Below are 25755 nucleotides of genomic sequence, written 5' to 3' on the forward strand. Positions count from 1 at the left end.
TCCGGCTCTATGCCTACATGACAATCGTAACGATAAAGTTGACTTAAATCACATGAGTATAGTCAACTTTGCCCTGAACAAAAATTTAAAAAATATGAAATTAAAAACTAGAAAAACGTAAATAAGCATTTAATTGTATTTCAATCAATTCCACGTACACAAATATTGGAATACCCTATAAACATTCGTTCAATATATTTCCTCTTTTTTTCTATCGCTATCAATTATAATTATTTTAATCTTTGTATAGCATCCATATAAACGTGCACTCCAAATAAAAGTTTCTCTCATAATATGTGCTTGGCACATATAATGATTTTTTTTTTTCAAAATCTAAGATGACATAATGCGCGATTGAGAATGTCTCAGAATCAATATTTACGCAAAGTTTTTTCATTTCCCTTTTCTTCTCATTTTATTTATTACATGCAACATTGAATTAATATTAAATAATGAGTATTGTAACTATATTTTAGTTACATTTGATGTAACAGATTAAGCTATAACAGAAATAATGGCTGCGTTCAGCAGAGAAAATTAATCAGTTAGCGTTTAGTGATTCTTTAATTGATTCTAGCCTTTTTTCTTCATTAAATCTATGTGTAGGAACCAATCGTATTAAAGAATTACTAAGCGCTAACTGATTAGTTTTCTCTGCTGAACGCAGCCATTAGAAACAATGTTATCGCTAAGTGACGTTAATGTAAGAAATAGATCTATTCTAAACGTAGATCTAGCGTCATCTTCTTGATTATTGCTAACAATTCTTCCTGTACAAATGTTTGCCAGTACGCATATTTCGCAATGTGCATACCATTCTACACTGTTAAATCTAAATAGTAACAAATTTAATTTAATTTAAGTCGCTACTGCTTCTACTCAATATATCGTTATTTTATACTAAAACAATGAATTTGTATAGAGTCAAATTTATCCATTGTTTTAGTATAAAATAACAATGGTTTTTATTTAGTATAAAATAACAATGGACAAATTTTTGATACTGTATAGTGTCAAATTTAGCCATTGTTTTAATATAAAATAACGATGTATTGAGTAAGAGCAATGCACTGAAAAAGCAATTTTGTTGAAGAGTCTAAAAATTTGGCTAGATACAGATATAAAAATAATTTTATTGAACCATCAAAATAATTTTGCAGGAATCTTAAACATGATGAACAATGCTGCAAAATGTTTTGATAGTTCAGTAACCAATTTTATCGTCTATAATTGTTTTGATGGTCCAACAAAATTATTTTTCAGATCTATATCTAGCTAAATTTTTATAAACGCTATATTAAGTAGCAGCAGTGGCAACTTAAATTAGATAAAATTTAACACTATAAATTTAACAGTGCAACGCGCTTTATTTTATTTCTTGAAACAATTGGTCATTCTATTACAGACAAAACCGTAATTTATTTAAAACTCCTTGTATGTTTTATATAAATCAAAATATTCAAATTTGTAGAAAGAAAAAGAAGAAAGAGAGAGAACATATTAATAAATTTATTACGAACATGAATGAGGACAAATGTTTAGAACGGATTTATTATTCCCTAGAATTATTTTATAAACTACTGTTCTCCATGGAAATTTTTTGCTATAAATTTTGCATTTAGTGTCCTATCATGTCATGTTTAATTCCCTCTTTTACATATTTTTTACAAGGCATAAAAGTAAAGCTCTGGGGATGAAATAGCAAACTAGATGAAGTGGTTCGTAGAATAAAGCAATGATTCCGCGAAACTTTTTACTCTCAGCTATCGCTGCAAAATGCGACGCGGGAAAGCATTTTTTTTACAAGAGTTGTTAATATATAATATAAGTGATATACAAATGTATCTAAATACGCGCGCATGTGTAGGTATGTATATAATATATCTATTATTAAATATTAGACGGAAGAATTGAATAAAATTGTTAAAAAATTTAAGCTATAAAATAAAAATACGAAAAATTGTTTATATATCTTTTTACGTTATAAATTAATATTTAAAAAATTTATTATCTTATCCATTATCTTATTTGTTATTTTATACAATTATAGTGTATAATAATCAAAATATGATATGGTTAATTGATTAAAGCTCATATATGACTTACATTTAATAACGTTATTAGAAAATATATACATCATTATTCTTTCCCAGAGCTTTTCTACTGAAAGAAATTTTATTCCCATTTATATTAAAATATTAAATTATGTGAATATTTTGTTATTCTTTTAATCATTTTACTAATATTGATCTCTACATTTTATAATACTTAATCATTTATGATTGACCCAAATGACGAGAATTCAATTAAAGATTTACAGTGATATATATATTATTTCTTTCTTACGAATGTCTTTTATTGATACAATCAATGTGTGTAACAGTTTTTTAACGTCTAATATCTAACAGATATTATATCCGTTAAAAGTCAAGTACAAGATTTCTATCAAAATAAAGTTTAGCTAAAATTAATCAATAAATATCTATACATATTCTCTTAAAATTTGATTCACGAAGATACTTCACCTACTGACAATTTCAGCTTAAACAAATATATAATAATTAAAATATTGAAATAGCTGCTATTTCGTTTAATATAGCTTTAATTATCAGCTTATAAGATTATGCCTCATTTCCATAAAGAATATTAAAATTGAGGTATTGCATTAAAATGCAATTTGCAGTAAATTTAAATAAATTTTTACGTTGATAATCATCTTTATTACATGTAAAAGGCTTCAAAATTCAAAAGATAAGGATATGCGACGAGTTAATAAAAGTGAATACCGCTTCGTGCAATATTTTGTGAATATAAAGTCTATATACGCAACAAATTGCTCCTACGTTACAAGAATATGCGAAATATGAATATACCAATGTATTTTTAAAAAGCTGTCATCGATGTAATTAAAATTGAAGAGATGCGATAAATATTAAATAACCCCTATTATATAAATATATATATATATACATATACAATATATGGACAACCAATTTGCGAAGACAGCTAATTTTGTGGCCAACTATCATACGCACATTATTTATTGAGATAAAAGAAGTAATTGCATTTATGTGCACACGCTAATGATAGCAAGTTTTTTTTAACTAGCTATAGAAGTAGCTGAAACGAGTCCTATCTAGTATCATGTTTTCACTGATTATTAAAATATCCATGTCTCTAGCGGTGTATTTTGTTAGGAAGATTTCCGCAATTCCGCAACGTCTGATTAAGAAGATTCCTGAGAACTTTCAAGATCAGAAAAAGTGAGATTAGATTATGGTATATCGCGAGTGAAATTCATTTTAACAAATGCAAAATTGTATGCGATATAACATTTATATATTTATAAGCGGAAAATGATGATCGATAATATCATATTCATTTTATGGTGTTTCTATTATTCACTAATTTCGGCGAGTTGTATTATACCATCAACTTCTATTTGCAAATTAATGATACTAAAAGTCATTAGCACAGATTACAATTTCAGTTTCAATGTACATGTACAAATATAAACAATATAAAACGAAACAACAGAGATAACTTTAAAATAATACCGACCATCTCGAGTTTTTTTTTTTGTCAAATGAGATATAATATTTACAATCGCGAAAATAATGTAATGTATTAAACTTTTGCATAAAAAAAAGGATTCTTTCATCTCGATTGAATAAATTTTATCTCGGAACAGACACTTGACTTCTCATATCCGATTCGCTATTGTCCTTAATCACTCGATCTTTCGGAACGTATGCACTCTGACCTCGTTAGAACAAAATTAATCTTCAATCGAGATAATCTTGAAGCTTCTAGCTATTTTGTATTTTTTCTTCGCAAAAAGATATTTTTCACGTCAAATTTTCAAGTATTAGTACTTAAAAGTTCAATCATTTCTTTTCATCAAATATTCTTTGCTTAAATTCGCCACGGCGACAGGTGACATGACGTAATTCATTGATAATTGATCGTGTGAGACTTTGACGTCAATTTTACTGTCACATCTTAGCGTCACAACGCTTTTACGTCAATAACGCTGTGCTACATCTATTAATAATAGAAAAAAATGGATCTATTATCGCGATACTGCGCAACTTCTTAATGGTTTCTTGAATTTATAATAAAGGAGCAACAACCTTCCACTTTTTAATAAATTATAAATAAAACATACGTCCTTACTTTCGATATACTTCCAAATTTGTTGACATTATAGAGAGAAAACGGCTCAACGCACTGATCTATGCTTTTTACACATTAATTACAAGAGCATTTGCTCTTTGCAACAAATTCGTACTAGATAGCCATTCCGTTCCCATATTTACTTTGCTTAGGCGTAATTATATTCGCGTCACCGCTTCGCAGGAATTTCCATTCTTCCTAGCCATATACTCGGAGATATAATCCGCTCAGTAAACATTGCAGGCTCGATTACGCAACATTATTATGCGGTGGCGACAAATTGCGAATCAGGGTACGACGTAATCTCACTCGGTTTTGGATTGCGCGACCTGATCTTCGTCAAGATCTGACATAGATGCACCCTATTACTTCTGAATCAGTCAATTACACCCCATTGACTTTGCTCGCACAATATTGTTCGCGTAGGTGTCGCGTCTCTCCACTTCAGCTCTTCGTTATTCCGTTATTATCCAGAGCGAGGAAGATTATATATATTACGAACGCCCGCATAACTCCTTCCCGTTTACGTAGAAAGCCCGGACAAGTTTGAGGCCGAGCTTCGCAGCACGCAATCAAGATCGAAGATGATTACATACCTCAAGCTTCTTCTCGATAATTTTATCTATTTATAAAATCTGCGTGTTCGTTGCTTGGCAAAAGCAAAAACATGCCATTGAAAAAGATTATAATTTAAGATTAGCAGAAACCACATCCTTATTTATATATCCTTAGAAAGTAAAAAAGTGATTTTTCATTCACAATTTTTTTATTTTTGTATTAAACACATCTATGATAACTAAATATTAAATTGTGACAATGATGGTTCATCGTTTGAAATTTATTTTAAGACTCTTCTATATCCTTTATGTCCATAGCATTATCTTCCATAGCATTTTTAAAATTTTATTATAAAGAGCATCATGTCGCAACACGTTGTTTCCTGAAATGTTATCGATACTGTTAATAATGTTAATAATACGATAATGTTAATAATGCTAGCTGGACATAATCGAATCACACTCGTTATGTAAAGCAATAAGTTCAACAACCGGCGGCGCTATAAAAAAATGAATTTCGAGTCTGAGAATGTGTCTCTTCAACCAAATAAGATGCTCAAGAAAATCGATAGGCGCATCAAGGACAGTTTCACGTACTTTCGTGCCATCTCTCCTGGCGCGTGCTTCATCACGCCACGCCGAAGCCAGCTTGCTGAGAATTGTACGTGCAACTTCGTAATGAGCTGTAATAAGAAGCGGCCATGCACAAAACTATAGTCGATTAAATCTCATTACAACTCATTATGGCTTACGAAACGACAACTGACAATCGTGAGACGCAAAAACGATATGAACAGTTTAGTGATTATTTGATTCAATTTATTTACTGTAAAATAGATGCTTTTATTAATGAATTTTTTCGTTAGTATAGTCAATTTATCAACTGCGTATAAGCTTGACTCGTCAGCAGATGCAAAGTAAAACAAAATGAAGATTGCGTGGTTGAAGTTCGAGAAAAAGATAGTAGGCATTGGCGATCGTACGATTCTTTATGACTATGTGATAAAAGACAATGCGGAAGAGAGACCGTGTGTGTACGAGTCGACTGGTTGTCGCGGTTACGTAGAGTCGTCCTAAATCGATAGAGCGAGAGCACTGCTGGCTGGGACACATGACCGTACGTTGTAAACTTACAATCAAACTTCAGTGTATACGTTTTTCTTCATGTGTCTATATCAGTTTTACACTGCCTACTTTTTCTGTGCACTGTCATTCATCGACGTTTTAAATTCAAATTCATATCCTTTGTTTTACTAGAACAAATTATTGATTCCATCGGTAATTATAATTAAAATTTAATATATAAGAGATAATTTTTTAATAAATATTATAATAAAATACAACTAATCAATGATCAATTAATAACGATTGTAGAATTGTCATAAATTGTCATAAATTGTTATTGATCAATAAATTTATTAAAATAATATATTTCAAATTTCATATATTTTACATAGACTACTACTTTTCTGAGTCCGAATAACGAATATTACAATAGTTGACGCATTTGCAGAACCAGAAAATAAAATACTAAAATAAAATTAATCTCTTTGATGAAAAAATATTGAAAGTTACTTTTAAACGATATCACGTGATTAAATGTAACGTGCATAACTGCAGCTTTGCTCGAAATTCTGGTTGGTGCAAATTATTCGATGCAAATTATACTGCAAATGCATATTTACAGAAGCTACGTTTATGTCAAAGCTGGGTACGTAACGACTCTGTGCGAGACAAACGCGGAGCGCACAAACGAATATATATCTTACAACACGGTCGAGAGAACATATCCGTTCTAGAAATGGGCATACGGCTATCTCTCTAAACTCTCAGCCCTTTCTCCAATTTAGACACATAATAACGTGGGCGCAATCGAACTATAACGCTGAGTGTCGTCGTGTCGTAAAAGCGCGCGCGAGCTCTTCATTTAAATACGTATTACCAACTTCGGTCAACCGTGTGTATATCTATTTCCATCAACAGATATCATTGTTCTGTATATCGCATCGCCGCGATATAATACGACGACCGTAACAAACCACATGGGTACCTCGTTCTGATATAAAGCGTACGACAGTTAATAAAATGTTTGTTTCTCTAGCCTCTAATATTCATCATGTAGTAGAATAAGTAGAATATCTTCTTTGATAATCGAATATCTTCTCTCCTTAACGCTAAAATTCAAGTTTTTAGATATACGTAATTCAAGTCTTTTATATCTATTATACTTTTTATCGTTATTATTACCGATACTTTTTATTCATTATTGCATTTTTCGTTTTACATGTGTTTTTGTTGGCAATGCGAAATCAGCAATGTCTCCGTGAGATATTCAATTTCATCATAAATAATCGACTATTTAATGATACTCCATTAGCGCATCTATACGCTGGCTAAAATGATAGGCTGGTTAAATAAATGCTAGCGTTCACAAAGTAATCATAGATAACAGCGTAATTTGTTAAACACGTAATGTAGAAATAGAATTCCAGTACGTCACGTCAAAAGTTGCATCAACTATTTGCGAAGATACATCGTCAGCACATCAAAGGAACGTCTAGAATAGGCGTGTAAATCAGCGACCGGGTTTGGTCTTTTGAATACAATAGCGCCCAAGGAGGTTTATGTAAGCAACGATAAAATTGGGAGTTTATTTGCTCACCATTTTGGCAAAGAAAGTTCTTAATGGCATCTTACGTTTTTGCAGAGTTTAAATTCTCATTCTGTTTCTTAAAAGCGTATGTTGTGAAAAAGAGAATTCGTTATCTTTTCGCTATGAATTTTATTTGCTTGATATTAATCATTTTTCATGGTAAATCTTTAAATTTATGAAATTTAATAATAGCATGATCAACATTGCAATCTAAAAAAATAGCAGGAAGCAGTTTTCAGAAAAGAAACATTTCATATGAATTTCAGATCTAAAAGCAGCTGTGCTTGTACATAATCATATGATTACGATTGCATGATGCTTGTGATATCTCATGAACTTTAAGTGTTTTTTTTCAAATTTGCATATTTACACATTATCTTTATATTTTATATTTTTCGTAATGATAATGGCCGGAAGCAGAACGAAAATACGCTCTTCTGTTTCTGCGAATTAGAGCAGCGGCCATCTTTCAGTCACGGTTCAGGGAGCAGGGTGATACTGTTTGTCTGTCCAATATTTTTCAAAGGAAGATAATCTGTCTAATGTCACCATGGAAAGAAAAGAGTTCTTGTAAAATTCTAAAATAAAAGTCAGATCAACTGTATCACTTTTGATAGCTTCATAACAAAGCACTATAGCATTGCAAAGAGAACAAGCTTTTCCGCGATACTGTTCAGATATTATCTTTAAAGACAATTTATGCGACATCTTATTTTACTAATAATAACCTTAAATTAAAGAGTTGTGGTATGTAATATAATAATATAATTTATAAATTGAAGAACAGAAAAATTATTTATTCTTCCGAAATTATTTTCGTAAGTTAAAAGCGGGATCAATATTATCTCCTGCTTGAAAATCTAACAATAAATATTAAAAAAGGGATAATTTAAAATTTAAGACATCCAATGTCGTTTTACGACTTGAAAGAATAGCGGTTTTATATAGGTACATATGCAGCTCGGGAACCCAATGTAGTTTTATGGCTTAAAGGTAAATGCATGAATTATGTTCATTATGTCCGCCATTACGTTCAGCTATTTCGCTTTACCTCCAAGCCACAGAATGACGCGGGTTGTGGTAGCTCAACGCTTTACCTACCATATACTCTAATATACTAGGAAAACATATCAAGCACAAAATTAAACGCCCACAAAATTACAGCTACCTCTTAAATGTATCTCTAATCTTCATATAGTTTTTTACTTAGTTTCTTAGCATTCCATATTAGTTTACCCTTGTTATATCTTCTGCAAATAATTATTATGAATCTTATCAACATATATAATTATAATATTCACTGCACCATTTCAAATATGCTTATTCTATTACAATACATATACAGTGTAAATTAATAAGTGTCAAATATTTTAGGGACGTATTTCCAAATATTACAAAAAGTTTATATAAACATAAATAGCGTTTAATGTTCGACAATATTTAAATGTTTACTAGTTCCATCAATTGTTCGACATTGTTAAACAATATAATTCCTCCTATCCAAAAAACTAAACGTTTCTAGACACATGTTCTCTTTTTTATTTGGTCGATAGAAATATGTCCCTAGAATATTTAATAATTATTAATTTACATCCTGTATATTGTTGATATTTTCATATAAAAAATTAAATTAACAATTAACGATTAAATATGTATTACGTTAATATTACGTATGTGATTTGACGCAGGTGAAATGCAATAAACCGCTATATTTTATATATCATATTACGCGTTATATTACCTGTAATATCTCGTAATGTTTCGATATGTTATTATATTTGATTAACAAGATTCAATAATGCAATTTTTTTTCATATGTCGACGCTCTAGTAAATATTAATTCCGAAATAATTACATGAGATAGGAGAATCGCAATATCGCGTTACAAGCATGATACAATACAGGATTGTACCTGATCGGGGCAGGAACATGCTGAAATTGCCGGAATACAATTGCGACGTGTTATGCTTCTCAGTGCATTCGAGAGAGGATCACGTAACACGTAGAGATATCAACTCTCAGGTGCACCGACGCGTTACGCAATGCACGTAGGTGAAATGACCGATTGAATATGACAACGCGCGCCATATTGCAGCACGCATTTGCAATTTGCTATAAATCCCTTAATTAGATCATCAGTGCAATATTTCAGGATTGGCAAAAAAATTCAGTGAATGGAAAAAAACCATCCATGATAAATTTTAGATTTTATCGTCTTGGACTTTACCCAATGAAATAAACTAACAAAAATGATAAAAACGATTAATATGCAATAATAAAATGTTTATGTACTTTATGAAAAAGATATTTTAATTAGTAAAGGGTATTAATCACTAGTCACGCGCAATAGTTTAAAGAAAACGAAACAAACCTATAATAACAAAATATTTTACAATAAAGTATCTTTTAATTCAATTTAATATGTGAAATATATTTTTAAAACAAGAACTTTGGAGATAATATGTATATAATATAAATGTTGTTAAATTTTATATTAATTTTGAGTTTTATGAGAAAAACATAATAACAATAAAATTAAAATTGCTTATTAATATAAATCTGGTTCGTTGTACAATATTTTATGACAAAAAATTAATTTATTTGTTACATCGATTTTTAATCTATTACGGATGTTATTTTGAATAAAATTTAAATTGGAAAACATTTTTTCAATTGACGTTAAACTAGAATAGTGATTAGAATATCGATAACAAAATTTTCTGTTTATTGTTTTTAACAAAAAGACCAATTTTTATTTTTTTTCCAGTTATTTTTTCACCGGCATAGACTTTAAAATGTGAAATGTTGCTCATCATGATATTTGTTAACAAAAATTAGAAAATAAGTCGATCAATTCAAACAGAAGAACAAAAGAAATAAGAATTGAGATATTTTTCAGGCCGCCTGAAAGAAACTGATTGTGAGATATAACTGCGATATTTAATTTCCGCAAAACAACGAGCATAACTTGCTTGCCCTTCTCATTAAAATTCAGCAAGCTTGCAGAAAGCGGCATCCGTCCGATTGTTACATTATGCAAGCGAAAAAAGTGAGAAAATAGCTGACTTCTCGTACTAAGATAACTTCCATGCAGCCGTGATACATTAAACGCAACAATGTTATCTCGCAAGCGCGTGGGCTATTTCCTTCCAAAAGACCTGCGGCGTCGCTCATAATCAACTCCTTATCCCTCTCGAAAGGTCAGCAACCACGTATCTCTAACCCTAAACTAAAGGCATCTGACACAGATATGCATATGCGAAAGTCCTGAATATTATCGCGCATTACGACTGTTACCCTCTTCACATTTGATCCTATCAATTCCCAGCACAAATTACGCTTTGAAATTAGTATGGAATTGTTGCAAGCCGTACAGGGTTTACAAACATCACGCATAGTATACAATTTCCTATGAATTATATTACACAAACGTAATCACAGGAAACGTTTAATTAGCATATATTCCATGATCTATTTTATCCAAATCTATTTTATAATCCGGATATATGTCACAGTCAATTTTTTACATTTCAATTCCTATAATCTTTGATGATCGATACCTATTGAAACTTTAACCAACGTCTACTTTTGTTTTACAGAGACGAACGAAGCATCCCTCTCCAGAGACTATCAGAGATAAATCGTTTCAGGACGTACGTACTCAGCACGAAGAATTTAAAGAGCCAATTTCATCGAGCAGCGACTTGATTGTGCATTGAAAATCGAAAAATCGGTAAAGAGGTCCAATCGTTGGAATCCACTTTGCAGTAAATTATTGATTTTACTAAAAAAAAAAAGAAACGTTAATTATGATTCATTACAAAATTATTAAGATTACGCGTGAGTGATAAGTGCACGTAATAAATTGACAAATGTCCGCGAATAAACACGGCGAACGAAATAATTAAGTCGTTAAATCAAGATTAATGTAAGTGTAAAGAAGCAAGAAAGAATGAAGCTTAGGAAATCAGTGTCGAACGATCCTGTTAATCGGCGCTTAATGAGTGCCGCGTGAATGTGCGGAAAAGAGGACAACTACCGAGATGAAACTGGGAGATAATATGACTATGGAAGGTGAGTAAATTCTAGCTATAGAATGATTGACGTATTACTCATTTCTGATGAAGAGTGATTTGTTAAAATAGTATGCGACAATTTCTTAATATAGTGTGATGTTTAATCTAGAGGTGTCTAGAATAATTATATCTCTAACTCCATCATAGTTATTATTTTTAACTCACTACGTATGCATATCAAAGTAATATCGGATCAAGAATTTTCTGCTTCTCGTGACATTATGAAGACAAACAGAATTTTTTCCATAATTTCCGAATATTACGATTTATTTTTAAAAAATATGAAATTAACTAAACTTTCCATGTAATCTAGTATCCTGAATATAAATCTCAAATAACTCGTTGCGTGCTACAAACTGATATTTCAAATCGTTAAAAACGTGGGATCAACCTTGAAAGTTTCACAACTAAGAAGTATATTAGTGGAAGTAAAAGTTCAAATTTATTAATCGTTCAACACGCACACACACACTTCTATTTAACACTATTCACATATTTTTTGCAAAGACGACATGATGTTCGTTGAAAATGTGCCTCAACTCTTTGGCTTCTCTCGCGCGACCTTCGATCCAACTTTGAATCCGACAAAATCGTGCAACATTTGTCAGACATTAAATGTGCAAACACGACGAGAGCTAGTAAAATACACGACGCTAGGTTTTCAACGACAAGACGAATGATGTGATTAATTTTGTACTTGACAAAACTGAAGAAGTAAACACAAAATTTATAACTCAGATTTATTAGTTTTATATGGGACACATCTTACTCTATATTCCCAAAACGCCACTATGAAATTTTCTTTTAAGATCGTCAGATAAAATAAACTTGACGTGTTTTAAGATTAGCTTGGGAAAATATAAGACGATATAAGGCGACATCTTGAAGGACATCTTATATTTGCACTTAGTTTTTCTCAAGCCTGTTCTGAATATGCCACAGCATATGAATCGTGAATATAAATAACAATTTTATATATCCAGAGCATATAATCCTTGTAAGATAATAAATAATTCATTTAAAGAATGAAGCGATGTGTAACATGCAAATCAGGTTAATACGAATGTAGGCGCTTAAACGGGTATTAATCAATACTCTAATTGGAGAGATAATAATTATATTTCATTAATCGTATGTCGAAAATAAAAAGAAATCGTAGCAGACAGAAAATATCTACAAATAAATTTAAATTTTTTGCTCGAATTCTGGAGCATTTTCTAACAAAAACTAAGATGAAAAAGTCTTTTTATATGTTGTAGATCTATATGTACTTTATTGAAATAAAATCAAATTATCAATTGATATGCATTCAATATTAAATAATAAATCTAAATGTCCAAAATATTTTAACATATTTTTAGTATCAATAAAATAATTATTAATATTATTACATATAACATCAAGAAAATTCACATTGTGTAAGTATTCTGCGATATATAGATATAAATTTACATAAAATATATAGAAGTTATTTCTCATAAAAGTTATTTCTCAAGGCATCTTCTTAACATGACACAATTTTTTAACAAGCAATGCAATCTACAACTCGCGAACTACAATAGATATATGTAAATGAAATTCACAGCCCGTACCTCGAAATAATTAATTTAATTCTACACAGCGAAGAATAGCATTCGATATAGCACAGCGAAGCAGTTGACGCGCTTGACTTCGTTGAGAAAATATTCACTCGTAGTAAAACGGGTGAAGCATTTAAACAAGACGTAATTTACTGCGACTGTAAAATGGTGGTAAGCTACAAATGTTCGCGGCGCGAAGATCGTTTCACATTTTACTGCCAGTAAGATATAAAAATGAAATACAAATTTTATTATTGTAAAAGCGCAAGTCAATGATTTTTTATTCACGCAGCTTTTAACATATACTAGACTTCATATATATATATATATATATATATCAAAATATAAATATCAAAATACAAGAAAATTAATTTACTTGAAATTGCTTTAAGATAAATACACATATTTACATAAGAAAAAATATACCTATATAATGCAAGATAAACATATAACGCGAAAAAAGTTTGGAGGAAAAGCTTTTAAGAGGTTTCTCTGTGTACAGAAAACAAAAATAACATTATTGTTACGAAGCACTACTACTTTTGCTTCACACTGCTACAATATATAAAAATAAAGTGTTTTTTTTTATTGCCTTTTTTGTTTCATATTTTCTTGCTACTATATTAATATTGTATACGGGATTTCTTTTTTACAGCGGTTTTTTTGCAGCTTTGTTTCGAGAAAGTCTTCCACAAATAATCATTTTTTTCACTTGTTATCTAAAATACAATTCGTTGAAGTACATAATTTTTGTAACTCTCAGCTAATATTAGTGTTAGTATCATAGATATTGCATCGACACTTTCTTGATAATACTGACATTAATGTTTGCGAACTGAAGAATATCATAACATTTTATTTTAATCTATTATTTTATAGATTAAAAGATAGATTATTTTATATCTCACTTCGCAAACTTAACATTAAAACTTTCATCAAAATTATTTCGTCAATTATTTCGATTATTTTTTTGGAAGAAAAAAAAAGTAGACAATATTTTGTACTCGGATTTATTTACTTAAGGTTTTATGTATTCAAATTTACTTAATTTACATTAATAACTATGAAATATGATTATAGTATAAGAAAGTAAAAAAGTGGAAAAATAGTTGCTGTAAATCTTTGTCACAATTTTTCACTTGGCAATAAATAATATTAACAAATATGAAAGTACGAAAATGTAATCTCGAAAATGCAAAAAGATAATTCAATTGTTTTGTTACGTTAGCATACGAATTTGTTGAATTGCTCCAAAAGATATATTCTATGGTAAGTTTTTTCGCTGAGATCATCAATGATATGACGAGTGTCGGAAATCTCTTTGCCGTTAGTAATCTGACTTTTCTCTGCAGAAAAGCTGTAAAAATGCTTCGCATGACGTTTGAGAATCGTCTTCGACAATTCAGAGAAGATTTCGCGTTTGTTGAAGGAAAAGAAATTTACGTTCACAAAGAACATTTTTACGTTTCAATTAATTTTAGGAAACAAGTTTTATGATTATTTCACGTTGTAACGATTACATCTCGATTGTAATAGTTTTTCTCGACGTAATAGTTTTTTCATTTTTTTTGTTTCTTTAGAAATTATCCTATATCATTTTACTTTTCGCAAATTTAAAGCGATGTATTATTATAGTCGTAAATGTGACAATATAATTAAGTTTTGTCTTTCAGAGAATATTTCGCTCATCCGAAAGCTATTGTTGATTTATAATATCGCATGGCATACGTTGGAATTATCTGAGAATATCCCAAGTAACACATTTCAATTACATTGCTGCGGAGCAGTGTGATGTAATGAAAGTAAATCAGATTAAATTAAATCCCGAAATTTCTCATGAAAGAGAGAGGAGAGAATAGGGCGGAGATCAGCATATCACGACTCTTAATCAAGTTCCCACTGATTAATAGTCTCGTTGTCGATTACAAATGAAGCTATATTTCTCTCTTTTCTTTGTTTCTCTTTCTCCCTTTCTCTTCTCTTTCTTTTTTTCCTCTCTCTTTTTAATTTTCCTTTTCTGTCATTCTCTCTTTCTCCTATCTCTTTTTCTATCATTTTAGATACAGCGAATATACAAATAATCTCTGATTGATAATTTGACATTGCTATTTTCTCTGTGCTTCGTTCGAATATGCAACGTGTTGAAATAAACAACCATTCAACGTACTAATTACAGTTGCAAGTAAATGTTACAAAGCATTACAACAATGCAGTTTATAGTTATCTTATTTATAATATCTGTATTTTCAAATAAATAAGTTAAAGATTAATTCAATTTTTCTATGATTTTATCCAATTTTTGTTGCCATTTAGAAATTGTTTTGGAGTACTTAAAAAATGTGACAGAAAATATTATAATTTTAATAAACATAATTATAAATATAAATGTAATTTTTTTATTAAATAAATTAAAATATTTATGTATTACACTTTTGCGTCAACTTTCTTTTATAAGTTAGATATAATTGATTGATTTGACATTTGTGTGATGTTGTAACGCGATACGTCAACAAAAAAAAATAAATTTCTCTCTCTCATCAAGTAACGCCTTTTTGAAAGTACCTGACTTTCGGAGAGGTAGAGTTCGTAACTCTGTTGTACTGATAAAAACATTCACTGTGTAATGTTTGCTCTGTCAGCATCTAGAGCGTACAATTTAATAGTTTTATCTCCGAGTTTAACTTTAAAACTTCGCGGTCCTTATATAGAAATGTTTAATCTTACCGTAAGTATGTGGTAGCTGAGATCGAAGTACAATCTAGTTTACGCTTTTTCCTCCGCATCAATCAAAAGGAATTTTATTAAAAAACTTTCAAAATATCATCAAAAAGATTTAAATATTACGTAAAAGTATATGATATTTGATATTTGACTATTTTTTTTAAGATTTTCTTTATTTAATAAAAGTATAGTTTTCTTCTACTTTTCTTACATTGCTAAGATTAATTAATAATTAATAAATCAGTTTGCATTAACTTGCAAGATTGGACGTTATATGTGCTGTTATAATCAAATTCGATTATTTTGAAAAGGATTATAAACTAACGATGTGTGTTATATACGAATTGTGTTCAGGAAAAAGGCTACTCAACTTTTTTTCAATTTGCGGACACTGACAGTTTGTATTATGAAACAAATTTTTATAAAACAGTCGACTACGCATATACGTTCTTTCGATATAGCAAGTCAGTGTAATCACAAACGTTAAACAGATCTTTTTGACATAAAAATATGTTTCTCAACACAACAAACATTCAAATGTCAAAAAGATATACTCTTTTTTGCTCTTGGAGCTTATGACAACAAAATTCAGATAGTAATTTTACATATAGTTACTTCATCAGAGTTTTGAGAGTAAATATTTCTCCGAAGTTCGAAAATTGACGAAAGAACTACCTTGATTTTAAAATTTATATTATATGATTTTCTATCTTTTAAATTACTATAAAATAACAACAAATGTGAGAGAGAGAGAGAGAGAGAGACATTATACAAAATTTAACGCCGAGTTAATTTGTAAATTTGATGAAAAGTATTAAGGACAATAGTGACAGCTAACAGGATAAATACGTATAATGATTTCTCGAATTTTATTGTATAATGTATTATCAGTATACGCACGATCGCATTTGCGTTTCTAGTTAAAAGACAGTAATTTGTCGTTCGTACTCTTCCGCTCTTTTTCTCTGACGAAGTTTCAAGGTCTCATTACATTTAAAGGAGATCTTTGAGAGCGATGCAACGTCGCACAAAAACGCAATCCAGCAAAACATCTATAATGTAAACAGCAAACACATTCCTGTTTCGTTTAACCTACCTCATTTCCTCCGCTGTAGCGTTATTTCCCGACGATGTCATCCTCTTACAGATTTTTAAATCTTTCTCTTTCGTAAACTGAAAGCTACAGAGATGTGGTACGCACGATATCGTCCAGATTAGCGATGTTGTATAATAAAAAAACCTTCTCAGATGAGCTTCAGTAATTATTCCAGATAATTATTTCGTAATATACAATAAATGAAACTTTTTTACATTAAAAAAAGATAAAACTGTTTTCTACGACAAATCTGGCAGAAAATTATTTTGATGCGTTCAAATATTATTATTCTATACTACTTTTCGAAATGGTTTTTTATAATATCCTTCATTTATATTTCAATTTTCGGTAAAAAGAAAGCCTCTAAACTAAGCAGATTGAAATTTTTGCGGTTAATTAACTGTTTCGTGCGATATGGCGAATAGTGAAAATTATTTTCCAGTATAGACTATAAGTAGATACATAAACACACACATGACGCAAATGGCACGCCAATTTGTCGACCCTTTCGCAGCTTGGCGTTCGCTTTGCCTTTATTTCATCACCGTTCACAATGCGGCGTCGCTTGCTGCAACCGCTCGCTTTCATTCGACCAGATTGCTCTTTCTGCTCGACCTTTATCGATCCTCTCACGACTCGACTTCACACCAAATACAGAATAAAAAGACGGATCTAAGTCGATTAACGTCGTCTCGTTCTAGATATTCGTTGCTCCTTTGTTCCTTGTATTTTCGCAAGAAATCATTTCTCACAATTGCAATCTTAATCTCGTTACGATTCTCGTCCACTTAAATTTATCTTATTTCGAGTGCGTCTACACTTTTTTTGATTTTGCAAATGTTTGATAATTATTTTTATTTAACAATACACTTGTTTTCCATTACATTTTTGAAGTTTTAATAAATGTTAGTTATTTAGTTACGCGAAAGCAAAAATAAATTATAAAAATTATGGTTTTAATTATGTGCATCCTAAATATTGATAGATTGCTAAAAAAAACCGATTATAGATTTATTTCTAAAAATATGATAATTGGGATTCGACAGCTAGAATAAACAGGCAGAGTGCAATTCTTGTCAAGACTCAACGATTATAGTGGCGACGATGACGCTTCATTTCCGCGGCTCTCCCGATCAATATCAGGTGTCACCGGAACAGTTTTGCCGGTACGCCGAGGAGTTAGCGTGAATTGATTATAACCAGAAAGGAGGATATGGCCATGATAATACGGATGCGCGATCGCCGGTCTCTTGACGATTTAACAATTGACTTACTCATGCGCCTACAAATCGTCTGCCGGATAATTGAACGTGAGTCGTACATACTCTTGCGCGCCGTCATTGTTCCCTTTCATATTTGCATTCTCATCGAGATTTCCTCATCTAAATGCTTCCCTCCAACCGATATTCGCTCGTGAAAATCCCGGACGCTTACCGAAATCTTCTGCGCGAGGTAATTTATTCTTTTTATCTCGATAAATATGCAAGGATTTCGGTTTTATGTTTCAAAAAGATAAAAAAAATCATCATTTCTTTAAATACATATTTTTTTAATTTGCATTATTACTACTAACCTTCCTAGTGATTAATTTATATAAACTATTTGTTACTATTGATATTTAGTTTGAATATTTAAAATCACAGAAATAAATTCATAAACTCGTAATTAATTATATGTACTTATTCGTTTGTCTACGCGTATACAATTACTTTCTTCTTTTAATACGTTATAATTAATACAATGCAAGAAAAGCTAGAAAATATTAAGTTCTTTAAAGAAAGAAAGAATGAAAGAATTTACTTCCCATATAACTTGAATAAAAGCAAGTAGGAAATAAAAGTTTCTGTGCTTAACATTTAGATAGAACTGTAATAACAGCATTAGAAAATCTTACAATTAGATATTAAACATCTTTTTATGTTCTTAATAATTTCTGTGTTTAAAAATTCGTCCTCCAATGGCGATACAATACACCACCATGTACCAGAAAATAGAATCATCAATTTTACATAAATCTACGAATTATAATTTACATCTTTCCGTTAACATGCATATATAAAATTAATGCTGCTTCAATGCATTTTGTAAGAAAAGAATAACCAAACAAGATATTACAAAGATTTATGAATGTTAAGTTATCTTTGTGTTATAATATTATAAATGTTATAAGACATCGTAAAAGCAATTTATGTAATTTACGAACACTTATAACTTCAATATTTAAACTTAATTGTTTATTTTTTTGAAAAATTTATAACAATACATTGTTTTTACAAATGTAAGAGAGAGAAAGAGAGAGATAAAAATATAAAATACATTTGGTTTTTAATTTCATGAAGAACTTAATTATTTCGGATAATTCAAAAATAGTCATGTATTATCTTTTATCATTAATTATCCCGTCTCGGTATCTCCATACAAAACGAGAACCGCGCGTCAAGCTTTCATTTTCAAATTAACAATTAATTATCGCCTAATTATTAGTCAATGCAGACAGTAACAAAGTTTTCTCAACATATGTGGTGTGTCAACTATAGAAAACAACCTATTACACATATATTCCTTATTCGATAAAATAAAGCATTCATCAGTATTATTTAAAATAAAACAATATAGCGTAACATGTAAAGCTAGAGAAAGTAAGTTATAGAAAGAGTTATAAAATTTTATAATTTGCAAAGTTGTATAATCTTTTTTGCTTTTTATTCGTGACAAGTGATAAAAATAATTTCGATGTAAAATAATTAATTACAAAATATATGATGCAATATGATTTATATTAACATCGAAATATTATAAAAATATTATTTCTCATTTGTGAATATTTCTGTTTACTATGTAGTTTATTATGTTATTTGATTAAATTTAATTTTATTTAGCCCGTAATAATTCAATTATTATAATTTTACTGATTGAAAGAGCATTCATATAGTAAATTAAATTCATGTAATAATTGCATTGATACAGTAAGTGGGAAGAGCGTTGCAGAAAATTTCGTTAGCACATATATATGCTATGCATTGCATCGATGAATCAAAATTACATGAGTTCTACCTACTAGCAATTAATTATCGCTCAATTATACAATTTTATAATTCCAAACGGACGAGAACCAGAGAATTAAAATGTTTGTGAAATGATGCAGTTACATCAAGATCTCACCAAATTTCTGAAAAGACGCCATTATTCTTATCTTATATTTTTATACATAAAAAACATATAATCATGTAATTTTATATCGTACAGTAATAATGTAATCTTTTTACGAACTCTCCCAAATTCAACAACAAAAAACTCGAAAAAAACTGAAACGTACCTTTTTTTGAAATAAAGATTCTATTTTTTAGAATGAGGATTTAAGATTGCGTATTAATTACCGGGGGAGTTTTTTGTTGTTTATATCGTACATTGCTGTGCAATAATGATATTCTAATAAAGATATATGGACATAATTTTTAATTCAAATAATATAAAGCATTTTTAAGATTATTTTTAGAGAGAGAGAGAGAGAGAGAGAGTCTGCAAATTTAGTTTAAATTTAAAAAGATTTAAATTGTAACACACAACGAACTGTTTCATTAAATTCGTTAAATAAGCGTTTCAATTTTTTGTCAGATTCATATGCAAATGTTGAAATTAACATAACGTGATACATTTCGATGAATTCATACAGATTGTTGAAGGAAATAAGGGCTTTTTTAATTGCATTAATAGAATGAGTGAAATATCTGTAATAATGTGCGCAAATTTAAGGAAAATGCAAGCTGTGATGCGAGAAAAATTACTGAATACGAAATTGCTGGTAGTCCGCAAATTCATTCGTCAAGCTGTCGCGTCGCCACTTCAATAAAAAAAGAGAATTTCCGTATTCAGGTTTATCGTAGTGATAAAATTTCAATGTCAATCTTGCAATTAACATGTTATTCTCGCGCTATCAACATTGAATGCAGGTCAACCAATGTATTTCGATAGTTATAAAATGCTTTATATTTTCGATTTTATTTTTATATTTCTATTCGAGAAAGAATTGAAAATTGGCATTTTTTTTAAAAAACTTATTTGCATCTCAAAGAACAATATAGTGCGTTTAACATTCACGTTACAAAAATTTATTGGAAAAGTAGTGGCAGCGTAAAAACTATAGCGAGGTTATCTAACATTAAAAAATTAATGATCGTTCAACGTGCGCCACAGGGCAATTGCAGAAAGTTGCCCTATTTGTAAAAGGCAGAAATTTGCTGTTATCAAATGCACGTGCCACGTGCGCATTTTAATCGCTTGTGTAATACATCATGAATTAATGTAATTAAAATCATATGCAATATATACATAATTTATATGAAGTAATGAAAAGGATATTTGTAGTAAATTCAACGTCAACTTCCACTCATTAATCAATGGTCATCACAAACATATGAGTCGTATGTTTATAAATTCTATTTTAATTAAATATTTAACAAATATATATGTTCTCTCTCATGCAGTATATTAAACTACGAGTTTAACGACGCAGTACTTTTTAATCGTAACGCACACGTGCAGCGGATCGGATACAAACAGTAAATGTAAAAATTGTTTTTTAAAAACGATAATTTATAAAAACGCGTGCATTGTATTTTAAAAGTAATAAAAACTTTAAAAATAGGAAAATTATTTAAATATTTTAATAACGTATCTCTAGCGTTTGAGAGAGGAATTACGGCATTGCAAGGATTAAATCGTTCGGTTGCATACTCGATTACGCCTGCATAATCGATATCACTTCATGACTTTGTAAAAGCAGAACTTTATAATTAGCAAATGTCGCTCGTGTAACAGGGTGAACCTTTAATATCCGTTACAGCGCGGTATTCTTAGAGCTGCGATTAAACTTGCCGTGCTTACTTTCTTCTATGATTCTTTCAATATTACACCTACTCATTTGCTCATAAAGAACTCTACAAGTTACAAGATTGTTTATTTCACGAGCGGCTGGAAATATCAGTCACAATTCTAGAAATATTATATTTATATTTTGTAAACAATATAAGTATAATAAGGTAAATCTGTCATTAATGCACATTAAAAACTATATTGAGAAAAATGTAAAGACTCTTGAAAATTCTACTATATGAATTTTTGGAGTAACTTTACTAGTCACATACACGAGATAAATAATTTCTTGTTTTATAATACAGTATAAAATATAATTTCAAAATTGCTTATTTTTTAACTCGAAGATAAATTCATTGACAGAAAAAATTTTGAAAATGCTAGAAATGAGTGTGTTTTGCGAGAGTATTATTCAGTTATAATCTTGTGAGAGAGGGAGAGAGAGAGAGAAAGTACACTCAGCAATCAAACGATCTTCACATCGACATGAAGTCATAAACCGGACATATAAAATGATAAACTCAACAACTGACAATAAACTCAATTTCATCGGTATCACCCGTTTCATATATTATATTAGCTTTCCGAGAAACAAACAATAATTGAAACATTAAGAGCAATAAATTGATAAATATTATATTAAAAAACTTTTTTTAATTAAATTTTTTTTATATTTAATGTAATTATGAAGTTCATCGCTGATAAAATTTGCATCTAATACTAATAAAATAAATATAGGTTCGTTTCTCTAATAACTTATTGAATTTGTAAAAGTGTATGCGCTTCAATTATCGAAATCTATCGTGATACGTGTAGAAATGAGAAAGCAATGGATAAAATGGGACGCAATTGTGCTCAATGTCTGGAAGAGGAGTTGAATTATAGAAGGCAAGCGTGGAAATGTGCCCATCTCGTGAAATTGAGCCGCATAATTTCATTATTACGGACGGAGGAAAGACGCGAGCCCGCACGAGATACTCTCACCAGCCTATATAGTTCCCTCGATACACGCAAATCCTTCTCGTCACGAATTATATCTATCGCGTATGCGATTTATGATGGATATTCCCTTTTTCACGTAGATATTCACTATTTTTTGATAGTTGGAAACCAATTGATTCTACCAAAAAAAAAAAAGAAAAATTGCGAGATTAAAGTTTATTTAAAACTGTAAAGTAATCTATTTCAGTAAAACTGCTCCGAATCGAATAATAATTAGGAAAGATTTTCAGAAGAGAAAAATGCAGAAAAAAAAGCAAACGACTATTTAATATATTTTCAGGAATATTACATAATTTCTTACACATTTGGAAAATTTGTGTAAATTTAACATGTTTCACGTGTTTCAAACCATCCACTCAAATTTACATGTTAATTCAACACAAGATGAATATGTTAGAAGGTAACATAAATATTATGTAAGAAGATAAACACAAAAAGATAATACTGACAGTTTGTAAATAAACGGTAGAGGTATATTTTTCAAAAAGTGAATAATTAGAATTAAACTCTTTTTTTTGTGATATTAAACAAATAATAAATAAAGTAAAAAACGAGCAATTAAGAGTCTTTACATGCGATAATTGGTGCGATTATCTTATAAACATATATTTCAATTGTATATCTTACATAACTATAAAAACTGAACATTTTGGCTCAATTCGAGCCATCCTCAGCAGAGTTTCAAGTACATTTTTCAGTAAAATTACATTTTTCAGTAAAATTAACACATTTTATTCATGCATCTTAGATTTTACGTTTTAAAAACATATTGTTTTTATGTTATTTGTTCACTTACTCATAAATTGCGATATTTTAACATTAAGAAATGTTGAACATTAATTTAACATAAATTATTTAAATAACATAATCCAGCTATCCAATGGTGCTACAACCCAAGTCGAGTTCTAGCTTCCACAAATAACATAATCACATTATGTTTAATTAATACTCGAATACGTTTAAATATTCAACGTAAAAGCTTAATAAGGACTTGAGTGGGTCGTTTTCAACAGAAATATGAAATGTTTTTTAGTGTGTAATTTTGATATTTAACAATATTTAATGTTGAATGTGCAATATTAACTGGTTTATTTCTTTATATAAACGTTCGATATTTTGCGCAATAACTTTATGCATTATCGTGTTAACTCAAATACATTTTTAATATTCCAGCTTGTAACGTATGGAGCGACGTGGGTAGTCCGCGAAAGTATCGGCCACCACGAATCGGCGACATTCCGCGGTAAGTAACTTCAAATTGCTTCTTCTAGAAAAATAAAACTCGAAAAATTTCAATCAAAACTTTCTAACCTCAAGAAAGTACTGATATTACATAACTGTAACTTTACAGTTTACTTAGCTATCTCGAATGATGATTATCGCGACATGAAAAAGTTTTATATATTCCATTTACGTCATGTGTACTCTTATATTTAGAACAGCTGTAATATCGCTACTCGAACTCTTTATGTATGTGTTTTTGCAACGTTTTGCATCGTTGATAATATCACTCATCGACTCACTTAATAGCTAACTGAAAAAAGTGCCTCCGTTTCGAGGACGGGATAATATACAATGACGATGCACCCGCTTACGCAAACGTGCGATATAAATGCAGATGTATTTGAGCGAGCATACGTCTACAGACGCATGCATAATACGATGGATAAAGTACGCGTCGTATTGTGACAGTAGAAGAGATGAACCATGGTGGAAGTATATTATTTCCACTATGAGATGAACTATGTAGGTCCCGCTTTTGTGAAATGACGACGCATGTCGGGAAATTGACAAATACGTCTCCAGATGGTCCTTCAGAAATAGATGCATGTGTATGCACATTTGGACAATAATTTCAATTAATACCTCGATCAATGTTACGGGTATAATACATAATTAATCTGCACCTGGCCCAGTTTCGTATAAATGTAATCAGTCTAACTTGCTTCTACAGATTACAAAGACTTAGATCGTCCTCCATATACTATAAAATTAAATTATCAAATCATTACTTTATCATAAATTAAGAACAAGACCCAGACAAATAGAATATCAAAGCAATAAGACATGATTGATCGTTTCATCGATATCCTGCATTTTTACATTTAATACAAACATGGAATATTGTACTTTTGGCAATAAACCGTCCATTGATTAATTCCGACCTTCGACACCATCGTCCTGCATTTGCTTAAGGAAAGGGGCGAAAAAGGAAGTTCAAGGAGGACGGCCTAAACTGCCATAATGCATCCCGGCATGCGAATAGATATTTTTAACCACATAGCCGAAGTCGATCGATATGTACCAAGGCGGCAGAGATTTGTGTCTAAATAATTGCACTTTTACCCTCGCTAACGTTAAAGGTAGAAATTACATTGAGTTATTTGACGTCGCCTCTACGTTGAAGATATTTGTTTCCTTTCGTCAAAGAAGTCTTTTAGGTCACTAGCCGTTTTACGATCGATCTGAGAAGAAATTTATCCGAAAATTTGCTATTATCTATGTACAATGCAACCGATTCGTGAAAACATCGTTTTCCTCTAATAAATAATAGCTCCGTTACAAACTGAATAACGATCCCGTCAATAAACATTCATTTGCTGAGGTAATGTTCTCGACAAACATCGCTGTTGCGGTACGGAACACTTCGCAATATACAGAAGCGACGGGAAGGAAAAATAAGCACTGAGAAATCGCAAGAGCGGGCAACGCGAGATATTTTAAACTCCAGCCAAGCATCGATCGATGGCCAGGCCATTACTGCTTAAATTATTGAATCTTGCGGGACTAACCGATACGAGATACGAGCGCCGCTACGCGAGAGCAAATACAGCGAACACCATAGTGATCTAGTCAGCTCTTTCTCTAAAGGTCATCTCATTTCTCCCATTCTATTGTTTTCTTTATTTTTTTTCCTATTGTTTGCCATTCTCAGGACGCCGGAGTTACATTTATCTCACCGCGACACGAAGCGACGACAATGCACTGCGCAATATACTCGCCCGCGTATTCCTGCGGCGAC

The 25755-nt window shown here is 30.5% G+C and overlaps 1 protein-coding gene across 2 annotated transcripts in view; it reads left to right on the top strand.

The window, feature by feature from the left end:
• Nucleotides 1–25755, top strand: part of LOC108762431 (calcium/calmodulin-dependent protein kinase kinase 2) — a 71136-nt gene that overhangs the window by 626 nt on the left and 44755 nt on the right. For both annotated transcript variants that reach the window (XM_018509427.1, XM_018509429.1), the window contains exons 2-3: nt 10986–11460; nt 23907–23976. In XM_018509427.1, the coding sequence (XP_018364929.1) occupies nt 11430–11460; nt 23907–23976 (101 nt within the window). In that variant the 5' untranslated portion in view covers nt 10986–11429. The remainder of the gene's footprint in view (nt 1–10985; nt 11461–23906; nt 23977–25755) is intronic.

The sequence above is a fragment of the Trachymyrmex cornetzi genome, unplaced genomic scaffold (assembly GCF_001594075.2).
Source record: "Trachymyrmex cornetzi isolate Tcor2-1 unplaced genomic scaffold, Tcor1.1 scaffold299, whole genome shotgun sequence".
Classification (NCBI taxonomy): domain Eukaryota; kingdom Metazoa; phylum Arthropoda; class Insecta; order Hymenoptera; family Formicidae; genus Trachymyrmex; species Trachymyrmex cornetzi.